The sequence below is a fragment of the Sceloporus occidentalis genome, unplaced genomic scaffold (assembly GCF_023333645.1).
Source record: "Sceloporus occidentalis isolate IW3139 unplaced genomic scaffold, rSceOcc1.0.p SCAF_3, whole genome shotgun sequence".
In the NCBI taxonomy this organism is placed as follows: Eukaryota; Metazoa; Chordata; class Lepidosauria; order Squamata; family Phrynosomatidae; genus Sceloporus; species Sceloporus occidentalis.
The window spans coordinates 3,143,389-3,162,578 of NW_028316983.1; the positions used below are offsets into that span (position 1 = coordinate 3,143,389).

Sequence of the window (19,190 nt, forward strand, 5' to 3'; positions counted from 1 at the left end):
AGGGAGCTTGGGACCACAAAAATGGGTGAGGGCCACATGTAGACCATGTATTTGCATCTGGTCTAACGTATTTTTGGAAGCGTTCTTGGAGGAAACATTATCTGAACCTATTATAGTCTGGTTTCAGATCAGAGTGGGTACCAAGACAGCCTTGGCTGTTCTGATTGACAACCTAGTGGGGGGGGGGGGGGGAGATGAGAAAATGCTACCCTGTTGATTTTCCTGAATCTCTCAGCAGCTTTAATCACAATATCTTACTGGACTGGCTCCATAAGATGGGAGCAAGAGGCACTGTTTTACAGTTGTTTCATTCCTATCTAGATGGCTAGTTCCAGAGGCTAACATTGGGGGGGATTCCTGTTCAGCTCCACAACTATTAAACTGCAGGGTGTCACTGGGGAAGGTCATAAGGGGGTTTGTAGTGGGATGCCATCTGTATGCTGAAAATAACTCTATTTCTCCTTGGCATTGAAGTCAGTTTGGGCTGTGCAGGTGCTAAGCCAGTGTCTGGATGCTGTAATGGACTAGATGAGGGTCAATAAGCTGAATCCAGGTAAGACAGATGTTCTGTGAATTGGCAGTTCTCAGGTCTGGCAATTGGGTAAACAGCCTGTCTTGGATGGGGGTGCACTCCCCCTGAAGGGGCAGGCCTATAGCTTGGGTAGCTCTTAGATCCATTCCTTTCACTGGAGGCCCAAGTGAACGCTGCAACTCAGAATGTTTGGCACCAGTTTCTACTGGTGCATCAGTTACACCTTTTTCTGCATAGAGGTAACCTAGTCACAGCAGTCTGTGCAATGGTAACCTCCCAGATAGACTGGAAACCATGTTCTAAGAGGAGTGGCTTAAGGAGCTGGGTGTGTTTGTCTGAAGAAGAGAAGGTTAAGGATGACATGGTAGCCATGTTTAAATATTTGAAGGATATTGAGGATGGAGCAAGCTTTTTTTCTGCTGCTCCAGAGACTAGGATACATAGCAATGGATTCAAACTGGAGGAAAAGAAGTTCTACCTCAACATTAGGAAGAATTTTCTGACTGTAAGATCTGTTTGACAGTGGAAGACACTGGCTCAGAGAGTGGTGGAGTGAATGAATGAATCTTTATTTATATACCGCTATTCCAATGATCCATCTTTGGAGGTTTTTTAAGCAGAGGCTGAATGTCCACCTATCAGGGGTGCTTTGATTGTGTATTCTGCATGACAGAAGTGGGTTGGACTGGATGTCTCTTCCAATCCCATCATTCTATGATTCTATTCTAATGTGTTCTATGTGGGGCTCCCCTTGGAAGCTGCAGCTATAGCAAAATGCAGAAGCTTAAGTACTGATTGGAATATCATATAGACAGCATGTAGTGCCAATCTTAAACGAAATGCACCGGCTGCCAATACATTTCTGGTCTGAATTCAAGGCGCTTGTGATGATGAGATTTAAACCCATAAATGGCTTAGAACGTTGATAGCTGAGGGAGTGCTCTCCCCATATGCAACTGCCTTAAGATTACTATCTGCAGGGGGGGGGGGAAGACTCTATGTCCCATCAATGAAGTCAATACACTGCATTGGGAGATGGGAGGGCCTTCTCAGCTGTGGTACCCAAACTGTTGACTGCCCTCCCCATTTTAAGTACCAAGTTAAAGCTTGGTTATTCAGCTAAGCCTTTGGGCTCCATTAATTCTTCCCAAATACAATTGCACATAGTTTAAAAAACGTTTAAATCTTTTCAATCTGTTTGTAATTTATTATGGTTGTTTAATATATTTTTAGCTTATTTAATTATTTGATTGTTTTTAACTAACTTGTTTTTATTGCTGTCTGTAAGACACCTTGAGATCTTTGATATGGGGAGGAAATAATAATAATAATAATAATAATAATAATAATAATAATAATAATAATAATAGGCGGGGAGTAATTCATTCATTTTTAAAATTCTTACATTGGAAAATTTCCACAAATTTTTCAAGCCACTTCTTATAAACAAGGGGAAAACAGGCAGCCCTTAGGGGTTTGTTCCTCAATGTGCATGATGGTGAACTTAAAGAATCACATTTTCTTGGTACGGTTTACTGGTCCATGCACATGAAGGGAGGCTGGCACAAGGAAAAACAGCTAATGCATTCAGTCCGATTTCTTTTTTTCTGATGGTAGTGGTGGGGTTGTAGAATCCATGCTCCCAAGACATAAGGCAACCATTTCATTCATTTAAGTATACACTGTTTGGTCTGTTATTGATAGACGATGGCTATAAAGAGCCCAAACTTCAGAAAGGAAGGCAAAATCAATTCCCAGAAGGGACTCCTGCTTCAGAATAGCAGCAATACTCCACTCCACACTATAACCACCACCAGGGGCTCAAAAAGTAACTGCTACTCACCATCTGCCAGTCTCTCTCTCCAGCTCTGTGCAGCAAGGGCAAAGAACTCATTATTCAAGGCACTTCCGCTGAGTCGCATCAATCCATCCGTCCCAGCCTAAAAGGAACCAAAGGACAGCAGGTGGGAAGCATGCACAATGATTATGATGGGTGGCGGGTTGAGGGTAAAGGATTGGGGCTAGTGTGGTGGGCATCCATACCTGCCTGTCCACTTCAGGGAGGAGGAGGAGGAGCTGCTGCTGGAAATGCAGGGGCAGTGCATTGAAGGTCCTGCAGTTAATCAATGCTCTGAGGTTGGTGTTGACAAGAATGGAGCCGGGCGTCTCAAAGTCTACATCATCACCCCTGTTCCTCTTCATTTGCCCTGGAATTTCCAAAGAACCACATAAAACCAGAGGGGAGGATGATGCAAGGAAACACACACCTCCCTTCCACCCACCCACATCTACAGGTCTTCAGCGCAGAAGACTCTCTTCTCAAGAGGGGTTTCTAAAGCTCACTGCAGACCAGTCCTGACAGAGATGAGAGGAAGATACAGACAGCTCAGACAGAGACTGATTCTGCTTTCAAGCAGTCTAAAGGTCTGAACAATGGAGCCTTTGAAAAGTAACCATCACCTAAGTACCAACAGCTTAAGCTTTAAGAACAACTCTGAGACTCTGCTCTCAAGCCTGCTAATGACAGCTGTATGACTGGTAAAGACAGGGCTGTTTCTGCTATGGGCAATGAACCTATATCTGTATATCTTCCAAAAGCCTGTGGTCCCTTCTTTGTTGGCCTTTTAGAGATTTTAAAAAATCTGTTTCAAACTACATTTCATTATGCTTAGGTTCTTGTGCTTCCAAAGTTTTAATTGCTATTATTATGTGTTATTTTATGTACTGAATATGGCTTACTGTTCTTAGGCTTTGATTATGGGGGTTGAAGCCAGATTCCGCATGCTGCGACTAGAGTTTGTCACAACTAACTTCAGTCCCGCTGACTTCAGTGGATTTAGTCTTTGTTGTTAACTGCTGTCAAACTGACTTTGACTTACAGCGATCCTATAAACGAGAGACCTCCAAATCACCCTGCCATCAGCAACTCTGCTCAGGTCTTGCAGACTCAGGACAGCCATGGTGGTTTCCTTGATTGACTCTATCCATCTGGAATGTAGTCTTCCTCTTTTCCTACGGCGTTCTACCTTACCAAGCATTATTGTCTTTTTTAAGAAGTCATGTCTTCTCATGATATGGCCAAAGTACAACATTCTCAGTTAAATTAACTTGGGTCTAGGGTGAGTTCAGGTTAGATTTGCTCTAAGACCCATTCATTTGTCTTTTTAGCAGTCTGTGGTATCCACTGAATTCTTCTCCAGAACTATGTTTCAAAGGACTTGATTATCTTCCTGCATTCTTCACTGTCCAGCTTTCACAACCACACACAACTGGAAATATGACAGCATGAAAATTTTAGTATTCGATTACATATCTTTACATTTCAGGATAGAGGCTAGTTCCTTTATGACTGCCCTTCCACGTCCTAGTCTTCTTCTGATTTCTTGACTGCAGTCTCTCTTCTAATTAATGACTGACCCAAGGTATGGAAAATCTTGGAACCCAATGTCTTCACTGTATAAAAGGAAAAGGTTTTCCCTTGACATGAATGTCTAGTTGTAACAAGCTGTAGCAGATGGTGCTCATCTCCATTACTAAGCCAAGGAGCCAAGCATTATCAGAAGACTACTCTGGTGGTCTTGTGGCTTGCATGACTGCACTTATTGCTATTACCCTCCCACCCAAGTGGTACCTATTTATCTGCTTGCATTTGCATGATTTTGAACTGCTAGGTTGGCAGAATATATAAATCATCTGTGGACATTATTTTTGGTTTCTTAATGTTCAGCTGTAAACCTGCCTTTGCACTTTCTTCAGTAATCATTCCAACTCTAAATTGTTGAAGTTCCTTCCTCCAGTTTTCACGCTTCCTTCCTCCGAGTCTAATCCTGCTTTACATATATGGTCAGCATACTAGTTGAACGAATAGGGTGATAAAATACAGCCTTGCGTGACCAACTGAAAACCATTCCATTTCTCCATATGGAATGCATAGTCTGTACTCAGAACAAGAGGCTACTCCTGACAGTAGCTTCTTGTTCTGGGTACAGACTACTCATTAGGACAATGAAATCATCAAGACTATCAGATGTAGTAACACATCCATTTTCTTCAAGAGAGATTCAATTTTCCATGATCCACAGGAAGGCTTTGCTATAATCTATAAAGCACAAATTGATTTTCTTCTGAAATTCTTTGATGTGCTCTATTATCCAACATATGTTTGCAATACAATCCCTAGTGCCATCTACTCTAGATATGACTAGACATGGATCCAACTCTTTGATTTTAAAACAGGGTTGGGGGGGGAGTTTAAAAAAAGTTAAAAGAAAACAAAAACAAAGCAAGGGCGTTTGTTTGTTTGTTTGTTTGTTTCAACCAGGGTTTGGGGTTGGTTTTGATGGTGGTGGGGTTTGCATTAATGTAATTCCAAATTTTCTGCTCTCATTTATTTTTTTTATTTTTTATTTCAAGGATTTATATCCCGCCTATCTCCCACAATGGGATTTTATCTTTTCAAAAGATAACTCATCTCACTGCATTGGCTCAGCTTATTCAAATGAAGACCACAAGCAGCATGGATGTAGAATAATACCAAAGAAATTCTCTTATGAATTCCCTTATAAATTAACTTGCACAGCAGGATTTCCCAATTTCTGACTTTGGGAATTATACTACAGGTTGATCATCTGTATATAGGAGTATACGACAAAATCAATATAAAACTAACTCAGAAAATTAAGTGGCAAAATGCAGTTCAGACATTATGGCCACTAGCTTAAATAATAATTGTTCTTTAAAAAGTGCTCTTTTAAAGCAAGTTGTTTCGGATGAACTTATGTTAATTATCTGTTTCTGAATAGCATTTGCTGCACTATAAATAAAGTGATTAAAAAGAAGCAGCTGGCATTGGATACTGGTCTAACAATAAACAACTGTCAATAAACTGTTAAAATGTTTAAATTCCAAGTCATTATTGGTCTAGTAAGAGGGCTGGAAAATAGTAATAGCCAGACTCTAAAAGAGAGAAAGAAAGAAAGTAAAGAATAATCAATTTAAAAATCCAGGATTTTTTTTTAAGTCATTTGGTTTAAACCAAGGTTTAAACCAGCCAATCCTGTTTTAAAGTATGCTGTAATCTACTTTGTGAGGTCTTTCACCCTAAAAAGCAGAGCAGGACTCAATATTAAGTGATAATGGCAGCGATGGTGTGACATTCTATCACTTCAGCACACATCACCTATATTGTTGAATTCTATTTATTTATAGGACTACAGGAGTAGGTTGAATAAGTTAATGTTTTTACCCCACACTTCTGTTTACAAAACACAAAGAGCAACCCACAACAAGAAAGCAACACACCTAATTCTCAAATTCTCACTTTGTATCAGCTACAAAAAATGAAATAAAGCTAAAGCACTAATCAGTTTAAAACAGTATTCAAACTATACACCCAAAGCCTGCTCCTGCCTTCCAGTGTCTCTAAGAAAGCAAAGGCAGACTGTTGCAATTTTACCAGGTTTTACAGAGGGGTACGCTATCTGGCTAATAGCTCAACAGGACAGTGCAGAAACAGAGACACCAGGAGACAGCTTTAGAAACGGGTGTTCTTACAAAGGCCCTCAACGCCATCCTTCTTAGTTGGAAGAGACTCCACAGGCCATCCAGTTTAATCCCTTTCTGCCATGCAGGAATCCACAATCCACCATCAAATCACTCCAGATAAACAGCCACCATGCCTCTGATCTGAAAGGCAAAAGTCCAGATAAGGACATTGGGCCATGGGTACTTACCACCTGAGGGTTTGCGGAACCCTCGAAAGAGCTGAGGAGGGTCCCGGGCAATTTCTGTCCTGGTGCGTCGTCCTGTTGTGCTACAAAGGGCTGAGGAACTACTGCTGCTGCTGCTGCTCTCACCACCAGTTTGTCTCCCTGGGAGCCCTGAAAGAAACAAACACACTCACCAATGAGCAGGAGGAAGAGTCCCATAGGACTACATCAGCCACTCCCCATGTTCTTCTCCTTGGAACCCCAGCATTACCAAAGACAACCCCATTCTATCTTTTAAGCTTTAGCTGAAACCCTGGTGTTACCTAAAGGACACCCCAGGACCTGGGCTTTTGCAGGCAGGGGAGCATAAAACCCCTGAGGATGCAAAAGGCAGAACTATCCTTCAAAGCAGCTCCTCGACAGCTGCTCTTCCTCCTCATCACAATGCTTTATAATGCATTTTCCCTGTGGTAGAACCTTCCTTGCTTCCCAATTCATCAGAGTCTAAACCAGGTGTGAGAATGCACCAGAGCCTGGAAGGTTGTGCTGCCAGATTTTCTGCTCCTCTAGAGCTCTGGAAGACCACAGGATATTATTTTGGGTGACATGTCACTTTCTGTAATATCTCTGGGGGGGAGGGGGGAGGAAACACCATTTAGGAGTGAGGAACCCACAGAAGAGCATTAACTGGCCAGCCCTGCAAAGCTGTTTTTAAAAATCATTTAAAATACTTTCTGTGCAAGTATGTGTGTTTGTTTATATAGGAACACTTTAAAACACTTTATGCTTTGATGGCAAATAGCAGTTCACAGTTGAATGGGTTTTAATAATAATAATAATAATAATAATTTCTATTTATATATCCCGCCTCTCCCTACAGATCGAGGCGGGAGAACAGCACATATATAAATTTACACATAGTTAAAATACATTCTCATTATACAAAGCAAAAATTAAAAACACAATAAAATACCTGTACATGTGCAATATCAAAAACTGATTCCTCATCAAGTTCCGAGCGGAGTATCATTTTAAGCTGTTAAAGCAGGTCTGGGGATAGGCTCGCCGGAAGAGATCCGTCTTGACAGCCTTCTGAAAGGCATCTAAGGTGGTAACGAGATGGCTCTCCTCTGGCAAGCCATTCCACAATTTGGGAGCCATCACAGTGAATGCCCTATGGGAAGTAGATCTTAATCTAGTCTTCGGGCAGTCCAATAGGTTCTTCCCTGTAGTTCTGAGAATGCGGGGCGGATTGTGTAGGGAGAGACGTTCCTTCAAGTAACTCGGGCCCAAGCCATGTAGGGCTTTAAAGGTAATGACCAAAACTTTGTACTGCGCCTGGAAACTAATCGGCAGCCAGTGAAGAGATCTTAAGATTGGTGTTATATGGTCAGTCCTAGGTGTACTGGTGACCAGTCTAGCTGCTGCATTTTGTACCAATTGAAGTTTCCGAACTTGATACAAAGGTAGCCCCATGTAGAGTGCCTTACAGAAATCTAAATGAGAGATTACCACTGCATGCACCACTGCTTCAAGGTCCTTTCGGTCCAGGTAGGGACGCAGTTGGCGTATCAACCGAAGTTGGTACCAGGCACTTCTGGCCATCGCATATACTTGAGATGACATTTGTAGTGATGGATCCAGAAGAACCTCCAATCTGTACATGTGATACTGCACATGTACAGATGGTTCTTCTGGATCCATCACTACAAATGTCATCTTCTATGATAAGATGACATTTGTAGGGATGCATCCAGAAGAACCTCCAAACTGCGAACTTTGTCCTTTAGGGGAAGTGTGACCCCGTCCAGGAGTGGTTGACAAATCTCCATACCTGGACTTGGGGAACCTATCGCGAGTACCTCCGTTTTCTCTGGATTCAGCCTGAGTTTGTTTTCCCTCATCCAGCCCATTACTGACTCAAGGCAGGCGTCCAGAGGAGAGATGCCTTCCTTAGTCACTGCATCAGTCGGAGACATAGAGAAATAAATTTGGGTGTCATCAGCATACTGGTAACACCGCGCCCCATGTCTCCGGATGATCTCTCCCAGCGGTTTCATGTAAATGTTAAACAGCATGGGGGACAAGATGGTGCCCTGAGGGATGCCAGATGTCAGCTCTCTTTTAGAAGAGCATGAGTCCCCCAGCAAATGGAGCCCTGGTGGCGCAGTGGTTAAATGCCTGTACTGCAGCCATTCACTCAAAACCACAAGGTTGCGAGTTCAAGACCAGCAAAAGGGCCCAAGCTCGACTCAGGCTTGCATCCTTCCGAGGAGGGAGCTAAAATGAGTACCCAGACTGATGGGGGCAAATTAGCTTACTTGCTAATTAGCTTACTTGCTATTCACCGCTATGATCTTTGGAATAGCGGTATATAAATAAAACAAATTATTATTATTATTATTATTATTATTATTATTATTATTATTATTACCACCATCTGGAATCTGCCCGAGAGGTAGGAACGGATCCACTCAAGCGCAGTGCCTCCGACACCTAACTCCCTCAGGCGTTCCAGAAGGATACCATGCTCGATGGTATCAAAAGCCGCTGAGATGTCCAAGAGCATCAACGAGGTCACACTTCCCCTGTCGATGCCCAGACAGAGATCATCGACTAAGGCAACCATGGCTGTCTCAACGCTGTATCCCGCCCTGAAGCCGGTTTGAAATGGGTCCAGATAATTGGTTTCATCCAAAACAGCTTGGAGTTGAAGGGAGACTGCCCTCTCAATAACCCTGCCCAAGAATGGTAACAGGGAGACCGGTCTGTAGTTATTTCTGATCAGGGGATCTAAAGAGGGTTTTTTCAATAGTGGTTTGACTATTGCTTGTTTTAATTCAGTTGGAAAAATTCCCTCTTTAAGGGATGTGTTGATTATAAGATGTAACAACATTTTCATCCCATCCCCCCCGAACGGTCAACCATGATGGGCAAGGGTCGAGAGGGCACGCCGTCTTCTTCACACTTCCAAGGAGCTTGTCCACTTCATCAGTATTTACAAACTCAAAGTGATCCAGAATAACTAAGTCCGCGGAGTCATTGGTCACCCCTCTTACTGATTCTGTTATAATGTTCGCGTCCAGATCAGCCTTTATCTGAGAGATTTTATCTGCAAAAAAGTCATTTTACCACGCTCATCTCTTAGTATCCCTTACTGGAATATCTGAATTCTGATTAAAGGGGTTTTGGATTTCGTATTTTTATAGATTTTGGAATATTTGCATACACATGATATTTTGGAGATGGGGCCCAAATCTAAACACAAAATTCATTAATGTTACTTATTCACCTTATAGCCTGAAGGTAATTTTATACACAATATTTTTTAATAATTCTGAGCATGAAACAAAGTCTGTGTACATTGATCGTCAGAAAGCAAAGGTGTCACTATCTCAGTCACCCATGTGGACAATTCTGGAGTATTTCAGATTTAGGAATTCCAGATAACGGATACTCAACCTGTATTGACAAGCACACAAGAGAGACAAAACAAAAAGTTGCTCAAGGTTTTCCCCAGATGTGTAAGGATTTGAAGGAGGCCCTCGCAAAACAAGACTACACCTACTGCCTACAATTGGAAAAAACTAGGTCTTTTACTTTTACAAAAGAGCAACGCTTTCACTTGTTTTTTCCCCTTCTCCTGTTGTAGTTTGTTAAGAACTGTGTTAAGTTACATCAGGGATGTGATCCCAAAACAGAGGGGCAAAAACTTTATTTTAAATCAAACATTCTAGGAAGCCACATATTTTAGCACAGAATTTTAAAAACAGAACAGCAAACTATTTAAGAGAATTGGCAGGTTTAAGTACTTCAGAAATCTCGATCAGTGCTGCTGTGGATGGAACTGGATGGGCCTAGGGCAAGAGGAAATGCACACAATAGGGAGAGGGGAGAGGAATCTTGCTCACCTGATGAAGTTTCCATATGAGCACCATTTACTTTCAGAGGAGTCAGAACTACACGGGGAAGCATCACGCCCGTCTTCTTCTTCTGTTTGTTTGCCTGTGTTTCAGAAAAGATCAAAAAGAGCACAATGGTAGGAAAATATTGATGTATTCTAAAGGGACAAGCAGTCTCTCTTCTTGGCAAAGGGCCAGAGGCTTCAATTTTCTTCACTTAGCAAAGTCATTCGCAATGCCAGATGTCAGCTCAGCAATGAAGGCAACAGCTCATTCCTGGAACTAGTCAGATTTCTCTGAACCATAACAAGGATCTTGCCCAAGGGCCCATAAAACCAGTGGTACTCCTGTTTGAATTATGATGGTCAAGTCAATAGTGGAAAAAGATACTTGGCTGAGTTATCAAATCGCCATCCTTAGATGTTTACAGCAAGAATATGGATAGACATCAGCTGAAAAAGCTGGCTTGTGTGCTCTTTCTATGCAACATGTGGAATCCAGTCCTTCTCAGATTATCTGATGTGGGGAGTGGCAATTACTTTTTCCCCACTGTGCCAGGAATTGTCATCATTTGTTGCTGTGTGCCTTCAGGTCACTTCTCACTTATGGCAACCCTAAGGTGAACCTATCATGGGTTTTCTGAGGCTGAATGTGTGTGTTTCCCAAAGTGGTTTCCATGACAGTGGGTCTCTAGAGTCATAGTCCAGTGCTCAAACCACTACAACACACTGGTTCTCTACACCACGCTGGTTCTCAACTGTCACCATACTGATGCCCATTCCTGCAGTTGTTTCTTCTTTTCTGGGAACCTGCCAGGAACCATAGCTTTGAATAGCACTGATCTACCTCCACCATTTTGTATTTCGGCTGAGCAGAGCTACAGTAAGCTAATTAAACATGATTCCCACCCGCCCAGCACTGCCCAATCACAGACTTCCTGAAGGTCCCAATTCTATCTGTGACCCCTGCTAAAGGTACAACTTCATAGCACAATCCAGAAATGCAACATGGATTCAGCTTTCCCCTTCTATTCCCTTGGTCCCTATTAAGATCACTTTTTATTTCTTCTTTTATTTAAAAGACCATTGGCAGTACTTTCAGAGCCATTTACAAATACATGGTATATGAGAAAGTGAAACAAGTGGAAATCACTTCCCCAATTCTAAACCAGTCTCACATACTATGATGTTTCACTTCCTACCTGTGAAGTTGCTCTATGGCTTTCCCGTACAGCAGACCCACTCCTGCTCTGAGGCTCAGTGGAACAAGAGGCATTTGAAGAAGTTTCATCTAGAGATACTGGGAAGGAAAAATCATGCCATGAACATCCATGGATGAAACAAGCAGCTGAAGATTTGGGCAGGCAGACACTTACCATCATTATCCCCACTCACAGTGCTGGCAGCTTCATTGGACCCACTGCTTTCGGCATCAGCTGCATCATCCAGCTCTTCTCCTTCAGGTGCAGAGAGGTTGCGTGACCACTGGACAGCATCCTTCTAGCAAAACCAAGCAGAGTTCGAATGTTTTCCCCACTTGTGAGCCAAAGTGAAGAACTGTGTGGATACTACAAAACCAGGGCTACCCCAGTGTCTGGGTAAACATAACTTTGGTTAGCTGCTATGAAAAACAACAACTGTCAAATGCTTAAACACATTAGGATGGGTCTTTTGGGGTGAACGCTTGGATACCACATCACATTCTGTTTTTACCAAGCAAGATGAATGGCAAGTTGAGATACATTCACAGAACTTAGACTATGAGCATGTACAAGAAAGACTTGTGATGCTATCATGTGCCATGTAGTAAAGCTCATCCAATATTCAACAGTCAGCTAAACCTTCACCCAATCCCTGGACTGGAGGAAGAGCAATCTGATCTTACCTTGAGAGTGAAGAGGCTGATCCGCCCTGGGAGCTTGTAAAAAAGGCCGTCACAGCTCCTTGAATTGGAGTGCAGCATGGCATTCAGGCAGGCCAGAGGGGATGTGCCACTAAAGGGGAAAACAGGCGTAACTACACCTATGGGCTCAAACACACTGCTTTGTCATCAGTGAAAAAACTGTGGCAAATGCTGGTACTCCATCACCACATCAAGGCTGCCAGCAGACTTTCAAACTGCCTTGATATGACAAAGGCCACACTCTTTTTGTCATCCTCCTCACTCAGAACAATTGTGATCGAACCAAATGTTTGAGTACACAAAGCTATCTTGTAGCACCTTTAAGACTAGTGAAGACAAAGAGGTTTGAAGCATACGCTTTAGTAGACTCAGTCTATTTCATCAGATGCATGGGATGGACCCTATCAAAACAGACATTTATACAGGTGGGCAGGAAGTATATCTGAGTATGCTGTGTTTTTTTTTCTAAAACCTATCAAAAAATCTTATCAGTAATATAATAAATTTTAGTTCTTTCCCGCTTCTCCTCAAGGCTCGAGTTGGGGTACAACATGTAAAATATAAAACACAATTTAAAAAGAAAATATATAAAACCCAACACTTAAAATACAATACTATGGCCCGTTACAGATGGGCATCCTAGTACACGAGGAGCGCGTACTAGGATTAGAAAGGGATGCCCCCAACCCTAATACGCACTCGGCGCATCCAAAATGGCGGCACCCGTTCCACACGGGGGCCGCCATTACGACGTCACGAACACGCCGCCTCCAAACGGGGTGGCGTGGCCATGGCGTCTTTGCGCCGCGCAAGGGTGCCTAGAGTGCCCTTTTCGCAGCGCACGAAGGAGCTCCGAAACGGAGCTCCTTCCGCGATTTGTGTCACTGGCGCAGCCTTTAGATGGCTGCGCCAGCGACGCAAGGGAGAACTTTCTCCTCTTCCCCGCCACCACCGGGTGTCCTTGGGGCATGAAGCCCCAAGGACACCCCTTTCCAGGCCGCGGGGAAGCGGCCTTTTGCCGCTTCCTCGCGGCCTGGAAAGCGGCGGATCGGGGCCCCAGAGGCTGCCGTTCTGGCTAGTGAGGCCCCGATCCGGCGGGAAGAGGAGCGCCTACAGGCCGCCCCAAAGGGGCTGTCTGTAACGTGCCTAATAAAACCATTAAAATACACTCATATAACACATTTTTTAAAATAAAATATGCAATGTGCTATTTGCCTCCATTGTTTGTCTTGACAAGTAATTTTCACTAATTTGGCTAAGACACCTTTTACAAAAAGAATTCTCAAGTACAGTTTTAACACTCGATGCAAAAGTGCAGAAAGTTCACTATATAACACCTCTTCCCTCCTGTTCTTGGGAAAAGATCCCACATCCTCCATCACTGAGAAAAGCCCAGATTCTACAACTGTGCCCTTTGGTTTTTTTCTAGTAGCTTCTCGGGAAACCTCTGGTGAAAACCTCCAAGCCACATCCTTTATTCCACATACTTCTGCATTACTGCAGACACCATTGTATCTGGGCACCAGAAGAAAACTCTAAATCAAAGGATGAGGCATGGTTAATAAAAACAGAACTGAAAGCTCCTCTGAAGCACGTTTTTGAGTCTTGGATATAAATCCTCAAGATGTTTTGCATTTCAACTTATGAAAAAGGAAGCCTGGAAAGGGTGGGGGGGGGGTAAAATTTGTTTACTGGACCATTTCTTCAAGAATTCCTTTGTCTACCACTAAGATAATTTAAGCGACTTCTATGGATATGCAGTATGAAAAAAAAAACACCTGCCACCTTTGACTAGTTATAGGAAATTCGTTTCCTGTTTAAATCCTAAAGGAATATTGAAGGGAGATTGCCAGCCACAGAACCATGCATTTTTGTTTCACAGATGACTCATGTGCAAAACCTCACTGTTTCATGAGGTAGGTAGAACCCCAAAATCCATAAACAAATAAAGTGCACCAAAACAAAACAACAAAACAAACTTTTGAATAGGATAATATCTTATTCTGAAGTTTGTTTATATATGTAACCAAAGCACCTGGAATAAATTTGACTACTGACAACTTAAAGCAAGATGAACCTACAAGGGCTCAGTTGCTAAAACAAACAGAGCTGCAGTACTCTGCCTGCAGAGCTATTCTGCTAAATAAGCAAAAGCTGACCACCCAAAGTGCCCTTTGAATATGGACAATAGTAATCTGGTAGATACAGTTTTCTTCACAAATGGTCTGAAGTTGGAGATGAACAGTGAGGTGGCTGTGTTTGCCAGTGACTGCTATCATGCTGGAATTAGCCTATACATGGTTTTGGTCCCCGTGCTTTAACAAGTATATTGTAGAGCTGGAACGCTCCAGAAAAAGGCAAACAGAATGACTGAGAGGCTGGAGCAACTCACTTATGAGGAAAGTTTTCAGAAAGTTGGCTCAGAAAAAAAAGGAGACACCACAGGACATACGAAATTATTCATGGTGTGGGGAATCATGACAAGCTTTTCTCTTTCTCTTGTAATACAAAAAACCAATGCTTGCCCACTGGTGTTGAATGGCTGGGAGATTCATGACCAATAAAAGTACTTCACCTGCTCAAGGCAGGAATGAAGACTCACTTTACCAGCGGTTGCTCTCACTAGAGGGCACTTGTCAAAGGTCCAGACCATTCCTGCCTATCGAGGCAAGATGGAGAAGCAACCCATCTCAGGATGTGCAACCTTTCATTGATGGGAAAAGTATGTACTTTACCACAAAGTGTACAGTTAAACTGTTCCCTACGACAAGAGGTTGTAATGGTCACCACGACGGACAGCTTTAAGAGGACATAAGAAAAATTGGGGCTATCAGAGGGTCCAAATCGTGAAGAAGATTTATTCTCAGAGGCAGCACATGGTTTTAAATCAGTTGTGGGTAAGGGTGAGGGCGCTATTGCACTCATGTCACACTTGTGGGCTTCCCTTGGCTGGCTCCTGTGCAAACAGAATGCTGGCCTAGACAGACCTGTGGTCTGATCCAGCTCAGCCTTTTCTTATGCTCTTTAAAAAGGAGAATGTGTTTTTTGCATTTAATGCACTACTGTTTTTAGAGGTGTAGCCTCAAGAGTCTTCCCCTCCGAACAGCATTCTCCGTGGAACTCCTTCTCCCAGAAGACAGAGATGTAGCTCCCTCTTCTTCCATTTCCCACTGCTCTTATAACTAGGCTTGCCATATCCCGCCTGTGGGCGGGACTTTCCCGGTTTTGGGCGGGTCTGCACGGTCCCGTCCCAGGTTGGCCCCGCCCCCAGGATTTCCCCCGCCCCCGGGCTTTGTTGCAAAGTCTGCAACAGCAGTGGCGGGGGAAAGAGAGAGAGGCCTCTGTAGGCCTCTCCTTTGGCAGGGGGGGCTTCCCTCCCCTCTTTGGCTCTGCTGGAGCCGAGGGAGGGAAAGAAGCCTTGCCTGCTGAGGCCAGACTTCTTTCCCCGCCTGAGCTCCGCCGGCAAAAACAGAGCCCAGGCGGGGGGAAAAAAGCCTCCCTGGGGGCAGATTCCTTCTCCACTTGGGCTCCGTCCTTACTGAGAACGGAGCCCAGGCAGAGAAGGAATCCTCCCCTCAGCGAGGCTCTTTTTCAAATGTAGGAACCCCCCCCCCAAAAAAAGGTCCTACATTTGAAAATTTTGTCCTACATTTGTCCCGGTTTGGAGGTCCGGACTAATGGCAACCCTACTTATAACTCAACTTTGAGAAGTTGCAAAATAGTCTAATTGTTATGCAAACAAAGACAATCTAACACTTAAAGCTTGCAAAAACATTCTCTTCGCTGTGGTATGCCTAAATCAGCCTTTGTGCAACCCATTGCCTCCAGAAATCGCATGGATAGCTGAATGGAGACCACCTGAGTGCAATTCCCGTGCTATATGATCTCCGATGAAATGCATCTGTTTCTGGAAAGCCCCAGAGTTTGTTGGAGAGCATACCTAAACAAACAACATCACAAACAGCTATCAAAGCGAGTCTGAATAACACCAATTTGTTGTTGGGTTATAAAAAACATCTCAACTGATGCCAGTGCATCATTAAATCCATTGTTACAAATTGGGGAGACTTATGGTGCAACCATAATTCTACTTTAGACAAGACTGTCCATTAAGAGATGACTGGGTAAAAAAGCCATTAAATCAGAAGGAGCTGGAGAGATATGCAGCCAAGACGGAAGAAACTGTCTATGGGAAAACTATCACCCAGACTCTTCACAGAATTGGATCAAAGCCCACTTGCAGCTTTTTTTTTAAAGTGCACTCAAGACACAGCAAACATGTGTGTGTGTGTGTGGGGGGGGAATCTGCTCTGTTGAAACCAAAACTATAGTGCTGCATGCATTAAATAGAGCTTACTGCCCTGAGAACCCCATCCCCACAGCGATGTTGTGTGGTTGCTTTTCCTTGGGAAACTGGCCAGTATTCAGTGCAAAATGGATGGAGCCAATTCTAGAGCAAAATCTGTTTCAATCTGCAAGGGACTTGGACCTGAGGTTAAGACGGACCTTCCAGCAGGAAAATGACCCTAAACATACAGCCAAAATAACAATGGAGTGGTCAGAACAAAAAGGTGAATGCCTTAGAACACTCCAGTCAAAGCCGAGATGTCAACCCAACTGAGAATCTGTGGCAAGACTTGAAAGTTGCTGTCTGCCAATAGTTCCCCTCCAACCTGACAAAGCCTGGAGAAGTTTTCCCAGGAAAAAAAGGTCAAGATCACAGGATTCAGGTGTGCAAGGTGCCAAAGGTAATTCTGCCCAGTACAGAATTGGGGGAAGGGTACTGAATACTGATTACCTACTTAATAATCAGTGCCAGCTTGTTGTTGCTGTTGTTTCATTTATCTTTTGCACCTTTGCAGTCCTGGTTATCTTGCGTGTACACCCAGTGGTAACAGTGCAAATGGAATTCATTTCAATTCCAGACTGCCACACAGAAAAGTCAACGGATGGGGGCTTGAATGCTTTCCCAAGGCACTCAGTTTCAGTTAGTCTCAAAGGTGCTACAGGATCACTCTACTCACTGATTTTACTGACTAACAGATTTTACTGATTTTGCTGAATTTGCCAAGGCACTGTAGGTCAGGTTGGGGAAGGGTCTGCCACTATAATTTGATTTGCTACTTGAAAGAGGCATTTAAACCTATTTATCCTGGTCTACTATTTCTGTGTGCAACCCTTTCCATCACTGGGTTCAGAACCAGAGGGGTCCAGTACATTCTGGCTTCAGTGGCTCTATTTTTAGTCCCTGTTGAAGCCACTACATCCTGAGTCCTTTGATATGTGCAAGAACCTTAAAGAGCACATAGTTTGCTTCCAAACTCAAGATGTGGAAGCAAAAAGAATCACTGTCAGCTAGTCCCCTTCCATGATTGTGATCTTCCCTTGTGTCTGGCATAAAGCACTATTACTATATTTATTTGTACCCCACTTTCCCAAAAAAATTGGGACTCGAAGCAGCATACAGTCTAAAAACACAGTACAGTGGGCCCTCCCCTTACGCAGGGGATCCATTCCAGATCCCCTCGTGTAAGGGGAAATCTGAGTGTGCTCAAGCCGCATTAGAAGTAATGGGGCTCATGCCCATGGTGCGATGGAGTGCACACGGCACAGGTGCATGCCCCATTACTTCTTCTGGGACACACGAAAGGCTTTTCCGGCGCATAACACGGGCGCATTGTACAATTAAAAACTTACAATAGTGACAATTAAAATGGAATTAAACTATTACAATATTAAAACAGAACATTTGTTTAAACATAGAAAACAATTTAAAAAGAGAAAAGCACTTAAAAACCGTTCTGCTCTGCGAAGGGAGTTCCAGAGTCTAGGGGAAGCCATCGAGAAGGCCCTCTCCTGTATCCCCACCAATCATGCTTGCGATGGTATTGGGACTGAGAGAACTATGGTGGGGACAGTTTCATGCACTGGGAACAAAATGGGGGGGGGGGACTTCCCGTTTTCAAACTGTTTGCAATGTGAACATTTAAGGAGAGAGTTGCTGGTTGTTGGGGACGAGGGTGTATTTGCCAAGGTTAGATCCAAACTACCTTGAGAACACAGGCAGGTGAAGTACAGCCTCCAGATGCTGTTGGGATGCAACTCCCAGCATTCCTTGCCACCAGCTAAACTACAAAGTGCTTATGGGAGCTGTAGTCTAGCATCATCTGGAGGGCTGCATTTAGCCCACCTCTGCTTTAGGGTAATTATGTGGTTGAAACTCAACAGCATTAATACTGATAAATGAGATAATATATAGTGTTACAGAGGAAACAAATGAGGCTATCCCATAATTCCCTGGGAAAGAGGTGAAAGTGAATGCGAGAAGCAAAGGTCATACAATATAACAATGCAATATAACATAGAATGATATACAATATAACAATGATAGACAAAACTTGAAATATTGTACTGAAATACCAGAAATTCATGAAAATACCAGGGAGCAAACATCTATGGCATGATGTTATATTATATTATATTATATTATATTATATTCACCAGTTTTGGACATGGCATTTACCCTTTTCAAAGAGGGAAAGTTACAGGAGGAACAGTTGAGTTAAGAAAACAAAACAAAATGCATGTGCAGTCAGCCTATGTAACATGTGGGACACGACAGTACTAACACCTTCAAAATGCAAATGTGCTCATAGCATTCTTCATGACAAAGGCATGTCTGTTGCTGGCAATTGGCATATTAAAGAAAAACACCATAACTGCAACTACGGGCACATCTCTCTCTCTTTCTAAAAAAATCAAGGAATCCACCAGCTGAAGCTAAAGGATCACAGAAAGGCATTTCCTAACTAAATTTAGACTTTTGAAAGGCAATGGAAGAAGTGGGTTGGGAAAACAATGAACCCAGTTTCATCCCACCTCACACTTTGATCCTGATATGAAGATCACAACTGACCTCATTTCCTTTAGGCCCTCTGTTTCTATGACCTGCAAGATCTGTTTTGGGGTCATGGGTCCATCCGAGTAATTTTCCAGCACCTGAAAAGACAAAACATCCCAGGTTGAGCATATAAACTAAAGTCCACAATATTCAACCAGAAATTGAAAGAGCTTAACCTTTCAACAAAGCTACTAGTTCTGAACTTCAAACATAACACTCCAAGTGCATGGCCATATCTATGCAAG

At 43.1% G+C, this 19,190-nt stretch overlaps 1 protein-coding gene across 3 annotated transcripts in view; it reads right to left on the bottom strand.

Moving 5' to 3' along the window:
• ASXL1 (ASXL transcriptional regulator 1) overlaps nt 1-19,190 on the bottom strand; it is a 42,975-nt gene that overhangs the window by 8,939 nt on the left and 14,846 nt on the right. The window contains exons 2-9 of one of the 3 annotated variants that reach the window (XM_089513440.1): nt 18,961-19,043; nt 12,027-12,135; nt 11,518-11,638; nt 11,344-11,441; nt 10,152-10,245; nt 6,265-6,411; nt 2,576-2,739; nt 2,376-2,472 (exon numbers count right to left, since the gene is read on the bottom strand). In XM_089513440.1, the coding sequence (XP_089369566.1) occupies nt 2,376-2,472; nt 2,576-2,739; nt 6,265-6,411; nt 10,152-10,245; nt 11,344-11,441; nt 11,518-11,638; nt 12,027-12,135; nt 18,961-19,043 (913 nt within the window). Of the gene's footprint in view, nt 1-2,375; nt 2,473-2,575; nt 2,740-6,085; nt 6,186-6,264; nt 6,412-10,151; nt 10,246-11,343; nt 11,442-11,517; nt 11,642-12,026; nt 12,136-18,960; nt 19,044-19,190 lie in introns of those variants that run through there. The other 2 variants (XM_089513439.1, XM_089513441.1) reach the window with 2 other exon arrangements.